General features: G+C 38.4%; 1 protein-coding gene across 1 annotated transcript in view; it reads right to left on the bottom strand.

The window, feature by feature from the left end:
* The window catches only part of DNAH3 (dynein axonemal heavy chain 3), a 51,670-nt gene that overhangs the window by 22,278 nt on the left and 13,058 nt on the right, over nucleotides 1-16,334 (bottom strand). The window contains exons 17-37 of the mRNA XM_030957994.1: nucleotides 16,017-16,228; nucleotides 15,665-15,756; nucleotides 15,128-15,242; nucleotides 14,513-14,629; nucleotides 14,160-14,339; nucleotides 12,926-13,062; nucleotides 12,088-12,289; nucleotides 11,423-11,515; nucleotides 11,005-11,115; nucleotides 9,239-9,353; nucleotides 8,654-8,852; nucleotides 7,546-7,654; nucleotides 7,090-7,203; nucleotides 5,835-6,011; nucleotides 4,707-4,798; nucleotides 4,070-4,289; nucleotides 3,147-3,281; nucleotides 1,842-1,953; nucleotides 1,074-1,315; nucleotides 365-465; nucleotides 181-286 (exon numbers count right to left, since the gene is read on the bottom strand). Coding sequence (XP_030813854.1) covers nucleotides 181-286; nucleotides 365-465; nucleotides 1,074-1,315; nucleotides 1,842-1,953; nucleotides 3,147-3,281; nucleotides 4,070-4,289; nucleotides 4,707-4,798; nucleotides 5,835-6,011; nucleotides 7,090-7,203; nucleotides 7,546-7,654; nucleotides 8,654-8,852; nucleotides 9,239-9,353; nucleotides 11,005-11,115; nucleotides 11,423-11,515; nucleotides 12,088-12,289; nucleotides 12,926-13,062; nucleotides 14,160-14,339; nucleotides 14,513-14,629; nucleotides 15,128-15,242; nucleotides 15,665-15,756; nucleotides 16,017-16,228 — 2,981 coding nt within the window. The remainder of the gene's footprint in view (nucleotides 1-180; nucleotides 287-364; nucleotides 466-1,073; nucleotides 1,316-1,841; nucleotides 1,954-3,146; nucleotides 3,282-4,069; nucleotides 4,290-4,706; nucleotides 4,799-5,834; nucleotides 6,012-7,089; nucleotides 7,204-7,545; nucleotides 7,655-8,653; nucleotides 8,853-9,238; nucleotides 9,354-11,004; nucleotides 11,116-11,422; nucleotides 11,516-12,087; nucleotides 12,290-12,925; nucleotides 13,063-14,159; nucleotides 14,340-14,512; nucleotides 14,630-15,127; nucleotides 15,243-15,664; nucleotides 15,757-16,016; nucleotides 16,229-16,334) is intronic.

Here is a 16,334-nt window from a genome sequence, read left to right as displayed (position 1 = left end):
ACAGCACAAAGAGCTCTCCTTCATATAAGCAATGAAGTGAAAAAGGCTTTGAAGACGAACTGTTAATAGTAATAATAAAAAGTTTTGATTCTGTATGCCTGCCTTCAAGTGGGCAAACTGTGAATGTCACCTTACAGTTAATCTTCTAATTAGACCTGTGCAAAAAATGAAGTCTCGCACCAGCTGTCGGTGTTCTTCCTGCAGGTTTGGAGGCAGAGTTTTCATGTAGGAATCCTTCAGTGGCTTCCAACCCAACTGTTGTGGGTCCATATAGATCATACCACACCTGGGAAGAACAAACACCTGTGGTAGAGGAATATATGTGCAAGGTGGGACAGTTGAACCTTGAGTGCTCTCACATTACCTGCTGACAGTTGCTGGAGATGCCTGCTCCAAGTCCGCTGGCTCAAAGATTAAACTCATTTTTGAGCTCATCTGAATTATTTCACCACTCATTAAGCATAACTGGAAGAAGAGCATCACATGAACATGGTCTAGTCATGTTAGTGCTGATCATACAGTCAAAGCAATGTCTGTCATAAAATCACTGAACATTCCACTTAGTGTCATTCCTCATTCATTCATTTGTATCCTTACAATACATGATATTTTATGACCTTGTCTCAACATTTCCATATCTTACTGTAAGGCTTGCAGAGACACAGAGAACAATGCTCTAACTTTAAATAAGTCTGCAAGAAAAAGCAGTTATGACCTGCAGCTTTTTTAAAATTCATTTATTCTCAAGGTAATTTAAGCAAATTCAGATTTCAGTCACAGAACTGAGTCCATGTATTTCAGTTTCCTAAAAGGGTCAATAAAAAAGCCTCAATGATCAACCTCATTTCAATAAAGACGGAGAAAGACAAGGCTTCTAGGAAGAAGTAATAGATTAATATTATCTGATACCATCTAAACCCACTCACACAACTGGGGAAATATAGCAGTGCTTCTAGGCACATCGGCCTTTCCTGAATTTCTCACCTCCTTTGACTAATGCAGTAACAATATTGCTGCTACTAAAATTAAGTGTGGTTATTCAAGGATGAGGGTATGGGCAAAAATTAGGCTACCTTTTTATTATCATCCAGCACAGTGTTCATGTTCTCTATCCAAACTGCATCCACAGGGCCATCAAAAATAATCCACTTGCGATCTTCTGTGGTGGAAGATGCTTGTTCCCTGAAGGCCTTTGCAAGAATTCCATCTGACCACTCGTGACTTACAGGATCAAAACTGCCATACAACTGCCCCATAGTAATGGCTTTGGGATTAATAACTTTGTACTCAACAGCAAACTCATCCATGGCGTTCGCTGGGTAAAAAGGCAAATACATGAGCCTGAGAATGTGATAGGTTAGTTTTATTCAATAGCTGAACAAGATGATTCCTGAGGATCCTTCTCCAGCTGCTCAAAGCAAAAAGCCCAGATATGCAGCATCTAGGTAGCAGTAAATAAGAAATGCCCTTACTTGTACAAGGCAAGCAAGAAGTCTGCTGTAAAAAAACACATGTAAAAAGAAAAAGCAGAGCAGAATAGATTTCATATATTTATGGGAGCTACTTACAATATCCTATCAGACCTAATTTTTTCAAGAGTATTATGCAAAAATAAAATGCCTAAAAAATGCAGAAAAGCACAAACACATTAGTATGGCTTACTGTTCCAGTAGAGTAGAGAAAAATACTATCAGACAAGAATAGTTCAATTAATAGAAATTCTGCAGTCAAGAAAGGAGAGTATAGGACAATTAACAACCTGGGCATATCTCAGCAAAGCAAAAATAACAGTCATAGAACTGACTTCATTGAATGAGAAGCTTGTGGCTGGACAATGTTACCTGCACATAAATCAGCCAGGGCTCCAGCCAGCACTTTGTATGAACTGGTCTTCCCACTCATAGGATCTCCAACAATCATGAAACCATGGCGCACCAGCATCATTTCGTACACCTGCCAGGGACAGGAGAGCCTCTCCTTAGCATGGCACAAAAGAAGTGTTATGTGTTATGTGAATGAAAATAGAAGTCTCCCTCCTGCATTCAGATGTGGCACAACCAGATCTCTGCACTCTGCAGGCTGACCAAAGCCTTAATCCAAATCAAAGGGCAGTCATGCTTTTATGGCAATTCTCAGTGAAACAATTTAAGAAGTTGTTTTCCCCAGGCATCCTCCCTTTGTCCTTGCTAAATGTCATCCCTCAACTGCAACAGCAGCACTTTACAGGGTGTGAGGACACTAACCAGACACTGCAGATCCCAGCCCTGAACTGAAATCAGTGGTTACCAATGAAGCTGACAAAAAGGGACTGAAACTACAGTTCTGAGCATCTGGCATATGGTCAGTCCCATAGAGGCTGATTTTGGACTGCAAGAGTGGTAACTTCTTCAGTCACCCCACAAGATCCTGTCAAAGCTCAAGTCAAAGCTAAACCCCCATCAAGCAGACCTGTAATAACCCCTAAGAAGATTTTCTTTTAATCATGTTAAGGCTGATATTTCCTATTTTAACTTCCTAACCAGTTAACACTACTCCTGTTTAAATGAAAGGTACAGTATGATTTAGAAAGCAGCACAGGGCAAGTCTGAACATAAGCCATGAAGTCTGAACTGCTGTTGGAGAGGCCACTGATGACCCTGGCCCGGGCCATACATTTTTACCCTTGGCATTACCCTGTCACTAGGTTGCACAAGAAAAAAGGTAAATATTGTTTAAAAGGTCCCCAATAGTAGTAAATAGGAGGCAGTGGGAACACAGGGCTGGAAATGAAGCATAGGCAAGGTCACCTCTTTCAAGACTTCTCAAGCAGACTGTACAGAACTGGGAACAGAGCCTGACTCACAGTCCAGCATTCTGTTCACTAGGCTACACTGCCTCAGTTAGTAACAGATTCAGTTTAATTTTCTATCCTGAAGCACAAGCCCTACAATGTGCTGCACACATTAGCTCCTTCACAGACTGAATTACAAAATCACTGTGACCAAAGCAGGCTTTTATTCCATGATTTGTACTCTGTAAAAATACCCCATTTGTAATATTCCATTAATTGGTAAGGAAACTATTAGCTATTCATCATGACACAGACAGTGAATGAAGAGTGTTTCTGCTCTCATGCTTTTCTTCCCCAGAAGTATGTGAAAATAAACCTGAATAATTTTTCCAATGAACCATGGCACTGGTTGAAGATTCAACTTTTCAATATTTTCAGTTAGTGCTTTGATAAATATGTCATAGTCTGGTGTAGGAAGAACCACTCCAGGAAACAGGTCAGATATGATACCCTGTTAAGGAGAGACAGAATTGAACACTATTTAAACACAGGTTATAGAAAGAGAAAATTCCCAAGTAAAACAATATTCATACAGATAACAGGAGCTTAAAACCAAATGTCCTCAGCTGGACAAAACTAACTTCTAGGCAAAGTGTAGCCATGGAAGTATTCTGTACACATGAAACAGAAACCTGTACCTGCAGTTTTCATGAACACCTTGCTATTGCTTTGCAAATTTGCCCCCATCAAGATCACACAAAATGATGTGGAAGTAGTTGAAAGAATTTCAGTGATTAAATAGAATGGTATGTGTTCCAAAATTTCAGAGCAGTGACTCTGGCTGTGCTTCTACCCTAGCTTTTAGTCCTCAATATTGAGAGCTTTGTATCTTTATTTGCTCTTAAAGCACCATGCAAACAGAAACATCATTTTTATTCTGAACGCAAATTTCTAAATGACCTTAACTTAATTATCCACATGTCTTTTGGAGCACAAAGCCAGAAAACAAACTTCAAAAAATGTTTTTTTGTGAATGAAACAGCACAAGATTATTTTTAACAAGATATCATATAAACATTTTATAGAATAACTTAAAAGGCACAACTGAAAGCTTGCTTTTCAAAATAATCCTAACAAAACCAAAGAGTTCCTCTAGACCAGTGGACTGAAATAACTCTATACTGATATGGCATCATCTAGATCAAACTGTTCCAAATTAAGATAATGACCTGTTTCTCTGAGTTCTTATAACAGACCTCATCATCATAAAACCTAAAACACACTGGCCTGATAGCTTACCTGAAACAATGGCACATCCTGGGACAAGAACTTGGCCAAATTAACATCCATCAAAGCCCGAAGCAACAGCACACTTTCATTTTCAGTTGGGTACTTCAGTTTTAGGTTCCCTGCTGCCGTCAGGACAGATTTCACTGCACGCATCCCATAATCATAGTGGTGCTGAGATGACAACTGCTCCGAGCACAAACGGTAAGTGGCAACAATTTTCTGGGCAAGACTGTGGATAATAAAATATAACATGTAGGGTGAAAATATCTCACCATGCAAGGAAAATAATTCACCTTCCTATATACACAAAGTATCTGCAGTGATTCTAAGACACAGCAGCTGACAAGATGGCCCAAGGCACCTGGGAAGCAAGACTGGAGAAATGCCATGCCACAAAATGTGTGCGTCATCTAGGAATTCTGTGTCATATTTTGATACATTTTCCAAATGATTCTGTGCAGAAGTGCACATCTGGCAACATGAGGTGGAAAATGAGAATTGACAAGAAAGCAGGAGATTAAAAAGTCCTTTCTAGAGAAACAAAACATGGACAGCCTTCCATATATGCCTCAAACACACATATATGCCTTATAGAGGAATGAGGTATATCAGACTCAACTAAGGTGGAAAATTCAGCATGTCTTACCTCTTAGAGTCCAGAAATCCCATTGAATAAAGTGAAATTTCCCCAATCAAGGCATAATCTGGGACCATCATGGCAACTGTTCGGAACAGTGCCTGTAAGGAAAAAGTAAGATACCAACTTTTGACTGGAGAATACTGTAATAAATTGTGCCTGTTTTGTAAGAATAACACCTCTCCATAAATTCATGAATGCAAAGAATTCATGAATCATCTGAAATCTGTGAGACTGCTTTAGAATTCTATTCTATTCTGATCTTATCAAGAGGTTCAAGAGGTCTGTGCTAAGTACTGCAGTAACAAATGCTTAGAAAGAGTCAATTCTAAAGAACTAAATAGAGGGAAAGGCAGGTGACATTCACCTCACTTTCGTAACAGACAATCCAGCACATAGTGTAGTTAATGCTTTGTAAAAGATCATGCAAAGAATTGTGGCAGGTCAGAAAAAGAAACAGGAACATACCAGTCTCTCCATAGTGTCTCAGCAACTCACAAAGTTATAATAAATTTAAATTGGGATTTGGATCACCAAACCACTGTAAACCTAGAGAATTTCCAGTTAGGGAGAGTACAGTTAAAGCTGTAAACTGGTACTAATATGATTTGTCTGAGACCTTTCTTCTGTGCATTTTGTACAACCCTAGCTGTTTACTAAAGCTGGGCGAAAAGCACAGCAGGACACACTTGAATAGGTTGTGCTAGTTTGTGCTAGTTTGGCTGGGGTAGAGTTAAATTGTTTCACAGTAGCTGGCCTGAGGCTGTGTCTTGGATTTGTGCTGGAAACAGTGTTGATAATTCAGGGATGTTTTAGTTATTGCTGAGCAGAGCTCACACAGAGAAAACGCCTTTTGTGCTCCTCACCCCACACACCAGCCAGGAGAAGCGATGCACGAGGAGCTGAGAGGGGACACAGCCAGGACAGCTGAGCCAAGGGATATTCCAGAGCACATGGGGTCATGCTCAGCAGAAGTAGCAAGGGAGGGGATGTTCAGAGTGATGGCATTTTTCTTCCTTAAGCTAAGCAACCATTAGACATCAGTTTATTATTCAATTGATTACTTTTTATTGTTATTATAGACAAGAAGTTACAAATTCAGTTTAATTTCTACAAGAAATCAGGATTTCAGATTACCTTCAGATTATCAGGCAACTCTGCCCGTCCAGCATAGCCAGGATTCATGGTAATAAACACAGCACATGTGGGGTTAAGAGAGATCTCTGTCCCTTCAAAGATGAATTTTTTGAGTTTGCGAATTATAGCTTGCTGGATGCTAAGTATCTGCTGGGCAACTACAGATAATACTTCAACCTAATGCAGACAGAACATATTAGAAAACATAAGACACTTGGAGAACCAATATAAATTTTTTTAACATATTTTGATGACTTTATTTGCATTCCTCCAGGGAAAAATCACCCTGAGTCTATGTATTAGCTGCCTATTGAAGGGATCCTCTGAAAGTTAGTGCCACAATTCTCTACTCGACTAACAGAGACTGATCAACAGGGGATTCTAAAAGCCTCCTCAGGGAAATACCGTGTGCCTGAATGTAGACATCTAAGTTAGTTGGACAGGAACTCCCTCTGGAGGCCTCTAAAAGCACTTTCCCTTCAACTCAGACCAGAAAAACTGATTCACCCCCAAAATTGAGGGTAAATAATAGCTAAGGCTTGCTGATTGAAAGTATCAAGGTAACAGAATATTGGAAAAGAAATGCTAATGCTTGAATTCACTAGAAAACAAGCTGCAGCAGAAAAACAGAAAAATTAAGGAGTTAAAGATACTAATACATACAAAAGAGAATTTAATGAAATTTCCACATGTACCAGTATGTACTTCAATGGAATTTCATCAAAGTAACAATAAAACTTATCTAAAGTCATTAGTGACCACATTAAACAAAACCATAAAGAACAGAGTAAGATCAAGGCAGAATTAGATGTGTCAGTTTACACAGCTTGATAATCAGGTCACTCAGTGACACTCAGCTCTGGTCATTACAGGAATCCCTCCACTGGGATTTGTCTGTCCTGTGCTGAGCATAGACAAATGCAACTCCACACCTGTAGCTTGATTTCTCAAGAAGAAGACAAGAAAATTTCTTTCCCAACAAATGAGTGGCACATACAAAAGAAAAAAATTGCAAAGGAACATTTTTTTTAAGGTAAATGACCCAGAACACAACACTACTGCAACACAGCATAGGTAGGCATGTGCTTCCAGAGCAGGCAGCAGAGTGCCTATTTCTGTGTCACTAATCACCAAAACAAAGAGGCCTCACCACAAGTAAAAGCAGAAAATTGGCAATAATGCTGTCATGTCTAAATCTAAAACTTCTTGCGTCTTAAACTGAAGCTTTCTCATTTTATTTGAGTTAAAACATTACCTCAATTCTATTGAACTCATCAAAGCAGGCCCACGCCCCAGCTTGTGCCAGCCCCTTAAAGAACTTGCCCATTGCCTTGTAATCGAGGCCATCGGAGCAGTTAAAGACAACACACTACAACAAAAACACAGAGAACATTTCTCAGTATTTCCACAAAAGTATTACCTCTATAAAATTCTTAGCATCTAAAACGGGAAGGGATTACTGTTGCTAATTTTGGATTAGAAAAACAGGATGCTATATAGACACAGTCCTAAATGTGAGCTTGTTACCAACTATTCCCTTGAATAAAGAACAGAATCACAGAATCATTGGGCTGGGAAGGACCTTTAAGATGTCTGAGTCCAACTGTAAATGAATAGCTACAAAATAAGCAGCACTTGCTTAAGAATGGCATTTTAATATCTACATATCCAAACATAAACAGCAGAAAGCAAAAAAAGGGAGTTCTGGTACCTGCTTAGCTATAGCTTTTGCTAGATCTTTTGTTGTTTCTGTTTTGCCAGTCCCAGCAGGCCCTTCTGGAGCACCACCAAGACTTAATTTCAAGGCACCCATTAATGTCCTACATTATTAAGAACACAGGCATTAGAAATAGCAATCTTTAACATCAGATTCTTTCTGAATGGATTGACATGTACTTTCCTATACAGGCTCTCCTAAAAACAATTCACTTGTTTCTCTACTGACTTCAAAGTTTGCCTTAAATACCCAGTATTGTCTCATAAGTGATTCCTAATTGTGGAAGGTCACATTTGGCCACTTGGCCTAGAAGGAATGTCAAGGTTTTTATTACATGCATCCTCCTTGTATACCCTCAATTACACAAGCAAATGAACAGTGTCATGAGCAAAATGGTAGAGTCTGCAAAAACACACATTTCCCTCAAGTGGCACTTGAACTGGCAGGAGCTTGAAGCTGGCTTTATAAATTCAGCCAATCTTTAGAAATGGATGAGAAAGCAGAAAGGTTGTTACAAAAACCTGGGAATCACATTGCTTTTCAACTGAACGCCCTACTAAAATGACACCCCTGTTGATACTGGAGTGATCTAATTATTTTACAAAACCATCATTCAAAGGCTTTAAGTCATGTCTTGAGGGCTCACCAGAAGTGAAATATGAAATGCCTTTGAATATTTTAACCTTGAGGACTGAAGTATTTCCATTACATCCTCTTGCAAGCCAGTGGAGGAACAGGAAGCTAACTGCATTCGAGTATCTGTGAAGGGCTTTTTAATTACCTCATTTATCTTACAGGCAGGCATATCCAAACTATGCCTTACTTCAGATAAATGAATTGACCAGCGCTACTGTAGAATTCTTTGCAGTTCCAATACCATGTGCTGCCACCTCTTTTCAGAAGCACCTTCTTGGATACAGTAGAATCTATTACTCTACTGGTGTAGAAGGCTATATATTGTAAATATTTTTACCATATTAGGGCAAAATCTACAAGAAAATGTTAGCTTCTGAGGTTCCTCCTATTATTAACAGGGAAAAAGGAAGTAAACAGAGATCAATCCAGAAAAAGAAGTCATTATTCACAGACAGTATGTCCTTACCTGTAACATCGATCTGTCAGTGGGGTTATAACCAGACGTTGTGAATTGCCCAGATACTCATAACCATATTTCATTTCTGTTGTGATCATTCTCACTGTCACATCATTCTCTGTCCAGTAATATCTCAGCTGAGAAATCCACTGGAAGTCATTCAGATCCGTGACTTTGTCTTCAACCAATTTTGAGACCACATCACGAGCTGCAGAGTAGGACACAGACTGTTTAAAAAATCGACTCTTCTGCTGAGGTAGTTTATTTAACTTACAAGTAAAATAACATTTACTTAGAGCTATGTAAGAGCAATTCAACATTTAGAGGCTGGCTTTCATGTTAGAGAGGAATTTGCAATTGTTTTGCATAGGGAATCAGTTTAATTGTAACTAGATTCCAGTGTCTGTTCTAAGTAGATGGAAGACCCTTGTGCAGTACTGAACAACCCTCATTTGCACAAAGAGCTGAGCAATAACTCTGTAAAGGCTGATTCAAGTTAGAGAAAGCATTTTAGGTGCCTCTCTCCAAAATCCACCCAGGTACTGACAGCAGCACTGGCCCAGCTGCCCCAGGGGAGCAGCAGCTGCACATTACCATGCACATCAATGACAATGAGAGCCCCCAGGGTCAGCCGGGCTCCACTGGACAGCTTTCCTCTCACCAACTCAACGATGTCCTTGATCTGGACATTGCTCTTCTCCAAGAAATCCTGCCACAGAAACAAACACAGCCATTAATGGGATGCTGGAGCCAGCAGTTCCTAAGCTCCTGTGGGTGCAATCATTGGAGACAGCCCCTCTAACAAAACATATTAATGGTAGTCTGGGTACCACACAAATATTTTAAATTCTCTTTGGTATACTGGCATTTTTATTTTAATGTAAACACTTCAAAAATATTTATGGCAGATAAAGAAGAAGGCCTATCTTTCTTCCTAATGGAAGTGACAAAACTCTACAATGGGAGAGGAGCAGATATTCTTTGTTTAGCTTCCCCCACACAAGGAAGGACAGGCATATGGGACCAAGTCCATTAGCAACATGGTTTAGCTGGCTCTACTTTAAATTGGTGTTGGACTACATGATGTCCAGAGGTCCCTTATATTCTGTGATTCGTTGTTCTGTGATTCCTTCTCATTTTTCTTCAGCTATGGATTATTCAGGATACTTTCTCTGAAAGTAATAAACATTTTAGTTCTGTCTGGATATATTGAATAAGATCTTCAACTGGTGTTAAACAATGCAGGCAAGTTAAAGCTAAGATATTCAGTAAGGATACAGAAACAAAAAGGCATTATTATTACTACTTAAAGGCATTAAGTAGTATTTGATGTAAAGTTTATTAATACTTTTCTATTTCAACATCTAAAAAGCAGCCCAAACGTTCTGTTGACAGACTTAATCTCCAAATAAATCTTCATCCACTCAGCTTAAATAGGATCACAGAAAAGCCCATTGAATTAAACAGAGATTATTTCCACTGCTTGAGCATGTGTTTGAGTAAAGTCTCAGTGAAGTGATAGTTAAAACTGCTATAGTGACAGAGGCACTATGAACACGTAAGAAAAGTTTCTTGCATGAAATAAAAAATTTGGCTGCTGCACCTTCCTCACCAGGAGAGTCAAGCAATAACCAGAGAAATCAGTGGTGACCTTATCCCTCTCTACAACTCCCTGAAAAGAGGTTGGAGCCAGGTGAGGGCTGGGCTCCCAGGTAACAAGTGACAGGACAAGGGCACATAGTCTTAAGCTGTGCCAGGGGAAGTTTAGATTGAATATTAGCAAGAATTTCTGCACAGAAAGAGTGATTAGACCTTGGAAGGGGCTGCCCAAGATGGTGATGGAGTCACTGTCCCTGGAGGTGTTTAAGGAGACTGGACATGGAATCAGTGCCTGGGTCTGGTTGACAAGGTTGTGCTGGGTCATGGGCTGGACTCGATAGGCTCCGAGGTCTTTTCCAACCTCATTGATTTTGTGATTCTCTGAAATAACTGCACCCACCTGTAAAGAGAGACTTCTGACTGCATGTTTCTCTGAGGCTTCCCATGTAGAGAAAGGAATTAGAAATAAAAATACATAGCGTTTAACAATGGCCTGTCACTTTTTGTTTGACACTTCAATTCACACCAGTATCACTCATAAATGAAGTAATACAATTTCCTTCAGTAGGAATTCTCCTGATATACACCAAAGTAAATGGGAACAAACCTCTGCTAAGACCCAATGCAAAAGGAAAAACAAAATAAAGCACTGCATGAGTAAATTGCAGTATCTTGTTGAGGATCTTCTTTGCTAGAAGGAGCTTTTAAATAATTAATCAGAGTTCAGCACCTAGAAATAGAAAGTTAGAAGAAAATCTTACTTGTAAAGCTTTTTTTCTTATAGCTTCAGACACTTCTTCTGTCCAGTAAATGGATGAAACACAAATAACTGCCTGTCCAGGCCACTGAAGTACCCACTCTTTCCGAGGAACCTTAAACCAAAAGATCAATTTCAGACACAAGAAGTCATATGAACACATTAGATTATGGCACTGACAACAATTACTTTCCTCAGACGTCTTTTGTCTCATGCTGCAAATAAATTAGAACAGCATCTAAAGCTTTAATACTTTTTCTCCCTGAAACTTCAGGACTAAAACTTCAAATTGGTACTATTGCACAAGAAGAGCTGGATTCCACTTAGCTTCAAACAAGTTTCCTTGGTTAAGAATTTGAGCAATCTATTCATGTATATTTGTTTGTGAAATCTACCTCATACCATAGTTTAAGAATAATTACCTGGCTATATCCTTTTATGCCATCGTGAAGAACTTGTCTGACACTGGCCAACATCATTTCTTCTACTTGCAGAAGCCATTTTTCTACCATGCCCTTCAAGAAAGAAAAAGAGTTAAGAGTTAATACACATTTCCTGGTTGTATTCTTCTTCAATGACAAATTATTTGAAATGTGTTAGGCTTAACTATGCTTTCTTCATATCTGGGAGTTGTATATAAAATAAATAAAGGTTGAAATTACCCAAAATATGACTGGTAGTATTGTAGTTTACACTGTCTCAAGGCAGGTATATAAAGACAACGCAGTAAAGAAACTGGATATGTTTCATATAAGCTTAAACAAAAAACACAGATTGCATCATCAGCTAAGCCTGCTCATTTCAACCCAGGGCATGCTTTGCTCCTACAGGATTAAGGGAAAAGAGTGTCTGTAACTTACAACATGCTCCATCTTTCAGAGGAATTTACTGCAAACTGGTATGTCTTACTCATTTTTGTAGGAAATCCTTTTTATTCTAGAATACCAGTCTGCACTCTCACTTCCTAAACTCCTTTCATGATGTGATCCCAAATGGTTTAAACCTAATTCCCTCAAAAACATGCACTTTATCTGATGTATTATGTATTAATCTAATTTCATATAGTAAAATTAAAAAAAACATTTACATTTGCTCTCACTGGATAGATTTTATCTATGAAAGGAACTATTTCTTTCTCTGAACTGATCATGCCTATGATCTCCAGATCTTCTGTGAACTCCAGTTTAGCAATTCCTTCAAAACACTTCTTTAGATGTGGTTGTACTCGAAGTGGATCCTTTGTTTCAGACAGTATTTCAAGCAGCTCATCGTTAGACAGGAAAAAGAATCTGCCAGAAAAATACAATTACTTTCCAATCATGAAAATTTCCATTAATAATCTACTCATACAATTGGTTTTATTGTTGCTTAAGATACTAGTGTATCAGAAAGGAAATTATTATCTCAAATCCCTTTCCTTAAGCAATTTTTAACATTATAAAACTCATCACATCTCTTTTTTCAGAATTTCAATGCAAAGGAAGAATAAGGGTTCTCAAACTCGGGAGGGAAGACCAGATGGCTCCAGCCAGCCATTAAGTACCCTGTAAAAACCCTGAATCCTGCTCCTCATGATCATGAACAACTCCCACACATCACACACCTCTAAAGAGGGTGGGGCAGGGACATAATTGCATATCAGCCATGGGAAGGCTCCTTCAAAAATACCCTGCAGGTAATAATGCCTTTCTAATCCAAGTTTACATTGTGATAGACAGATTGTGCCTCCCCATCCCCACCTGTTCTGGCATTTCACAACTGAGGAAAATGAGTTATGTCTAGAGATGAGAACACCTTTTCATTTTTTGCTGCATGTGACCGTGTCCCACATATGTTTATAAAATGAGACTTTTAAGTTCAGTAGAAATGGTTTGAAAGAGCTTACAGCTTCTCGTTCCTAACTTGGGCCTGTTTCATCAATTTACCTTGGGAAAAATAATCTTTTCGACTCCAGGTAGGTATTCAGCCCCTTTTGAATGTCCTCTAAGAGAGTATTTGCTTCCTGAAGTCTGTCTAACATCTTGGGTTGTTCAGTTGCTACAAGTACCTTTGTGTCTTTCACCTTTATAAAAACAAACACATAGCAGAAACTGCTAAAAATTGCAATAAGTTTTACATTAAAATCGTCAGCATCAATCACATATACTGCAGGAGGCTAAAATGCTGTAATTCTTCTCTATAGTGTGCTTTCATGGTATTAAATATGTTTGCATTATTGGATAGTTTTGCTTTTCAGACTGTCAATTTTACCTACTTGAAATTCATAGACATTAATGAAGGAAATATCAACAAATAAGATCTTAAGCTCTTGCTCCTATGTCTTGAGCTTGCTACATAGTTTTCCACTCACAAATAAGTTTTACCAGAGACACAGCACATGACAATTATTTCCTGTCCTCTCTTTCTGATAACACTCCTCTTCAGAGGGCTCTATTCCAGTACAGCCTCATCATTCTCATAGTCTGAGCTGTTGGACAGGTCTCAACTCCTCCTTAGCTACAATGATTATTTCAACACCTTTACCATACAACCACACACTCCCAGAGTTTTTGACAAACATTTCAGCTTACACCACCACTGTCTGGCCTCTTACTCAATTTCTTATTTACAGGAATTGATCAGGTTACCAAATTGCACTTCCTCTTCCCATTATCTTAACCTGACACATTACTGTGACAGTCCATATTCACTAAATTTTTTAATAACCATGCTGTCACAATTAGAGAACAATCACTTGAAAAAAAAATCCATTTAGTTTCTCCAAAAGTGTGTACACCCTGTAAGTCTAATGCAAACTCTCACTGTATCCAGACAAAGCTTTGTACCTTGTCAGTGAAGTCCTAACCACATCCTGAAAGCACAAATCATTCACCTTTCTATCTAATTCTGACCATTTAGCCATAAGAAAGCTAAACCATTTAGAATTCATTTTCTTTGAGCTATGATTCACCCTTCAACACTCAGTCTTTACAGAAATCTCAATGCAATAATTATGTAATCTACAATTTCACTGCAAGACTAGAATTTGTTGGACTTCAGTAAAGGATTTTCCACTCCAAATACCCAACAGCAGAAAAGAACAGTGTATGCCCATGATATTAATAATCACGTTACCAGGTGTGCATAAAAATGCACAATTCATGAAATGTTAGCACTTACCACTTCTGTCATAATGTTTTTCCAGTATGAATCCACAGTCTTAAACTTTCTGCCCTCTTCAGGCATTTGAGCTATAATGTCTTCTGAACTAAAAATTGGTTCCAAATACAACCATGTTGCCTGACATTTTAACCAGCTATCTATAATATCTTGCATTAAACACAGCTTATCTTTCCAAGCCTGCAATGAAAACATTTAGTAGTTAAGCAAAATTACAACAAGAAAAAAACAAAAAATATGAATATGTATTCTTAGTTAACTGTCTAATGTCTTATCATGTCAAAATACCCTGAAGCACTTGAGGAAAGCTTATTATGAGACATGCGAGCTCAGTCAAACTGGCTTTTCCTTACCAGACATTCATCTTCTATTGGTTTGATAAAGGGAGAGCCACACACTGTCTGAGTCTTGACAATATGATCATCCAACAAAAGCTGGATGTCATCCACTGCCGACAGGATGCTGGTGTCCTGTGAACACATCACATTTTGGTAAGTCAGATGGCAGTCACTGTATTTCACCACTCATGCTGCTTCCCCCTACTCTATCACATGAAGATATCAAATGGAATCTCTTCTGTACACCTCTGTTTCAAAGGTCCAGACAGAGATTGTTTTGTGATAGGAAGCTGGTGCCTTCTGACTCAATCTTTTGCACTGTGACTCTTCTTTCTTCTGGGCAAGTTAAATTTTTGCTACTGTCCAGCTTTCCATACAATGCTGGGGAAGTCCTCAGGCTCACAGATTTGTTAGGATGAGCATGTGAGATCACAAACTCTCCAGATACTTAAGTCCACATAAAAGGAGTTATAATAATGGAGACATTTGCTCAGCTGTGGGCTAAGATACAACTTTCCATTGGACCACAATGAATAAGCAGCAACATCCCTCTAATATTTCTCAATTGGTATTCAGAATCAAAGTAATTCTTTTCAGATATATATATATATTGATTTAGTGTTTACTTACAGTATCCCTGTACTTGGCCAAACCAAAGTGCACGTTGACCCATTCTGATTTCATTTTCTCTATTGATTTCTCTAAGGAATACTCCTTACTGGCAGCTGCTCCAACAGGTTCTATTCTAAATTGAAATGAAACACACATTTGAAATGTTTTTGTAACATAGCTGAAGATCAAAAAAAAAGCAGTTGTATGTAGAGCTGCATACCAGACTACCTTTCATAATAATTTCTTAATAATATCATAGAATCTTTCTTTAAGGAATATTTTTCCACTTTCAGCTTCACCAAGTTAGAGATATTGACATTAATTGGAAGACAAATACAGACAGAAAATTCTGAATGAGCAAACTAAGTGATTTAGGAATACAAGTGGATTTTTATGCCTCTGTGCTACAAGAACAACTGACAGTTCATACCTTGATAAATATAGCTGATTTTACAGCATGTTCTAACAGCACACAAAACCCCAAAAGAACTAAAATTTGGTATCTGAGCTATGAAATACAATGTCTAAAAAATGACACTAGATTAAACTTCTTACTCTTCAATAAATTTTGAGAGTCCACGGTCCAACATGTATTTAAGGTTAGTATTTTCATCCAGTTTGATCTCACATCCTACAATTTTACCAATCTGAAAATAAAGTAAGAAATAAGTCTATTATCAAGATGCCTTTTTGTAAAATACTTTCAAACAGCAAGCAACAAATTCCAACCAAGTATTAGTCCAACACCCTAATTTGCTTTTCTACCATAAATTATTAATTTAAAGAAGCTTTTGCCTGTGATGTTACAAATTTCAAAACTGGATCTATCATGTCACAGGAGAAAAGATATTGGACTGACAGTTTCTATGGAAGAATATTTCCCCAGCTAAAGCAGAGTTTAAAGTACCTGTTCCCAGTGTCTCTCCTTCATTCCACGATTGCAGACAACGGACAGGACAGGAAGATGCTGTTTAAATTTATCAAGCTTGAATTTCATGGATTCTGCCATGCGCCTGGGCACAGGCACATCCGGGAAGCTCTTACAGAGCTTGTACATGGTCCTCCACATATTTCCAATCTCTTCAGTAACTTCATCAGCATTCAATTGCAGAAGAGGTCCTGAATACAGCAGCATAAAAAAAGCACAGCAAGCACTTCAGCACAAGGAGATTGCCAGGGTAGTTTAATTACAGCTATTTTTCATCATTGTCCTTTAACTGGAAAT

The sequence above is a fragment of the Camarhynchus parvulus genome, chromosome 14 (genome assembly GCF_901933205.1).
Source record: "Camarhynchus parvulus chromosome 14, STF_HiC, whole genome shotgun sequence".
NCBI lineage: Eukaryota > Metazoa > Chordata > Aves > Passeriformes > Thraupidae > Camarhynchus > Camarhynchus parvulus.
This window is presented reverse-complemented; position numbering and strand designations above follow the sequence as displayed.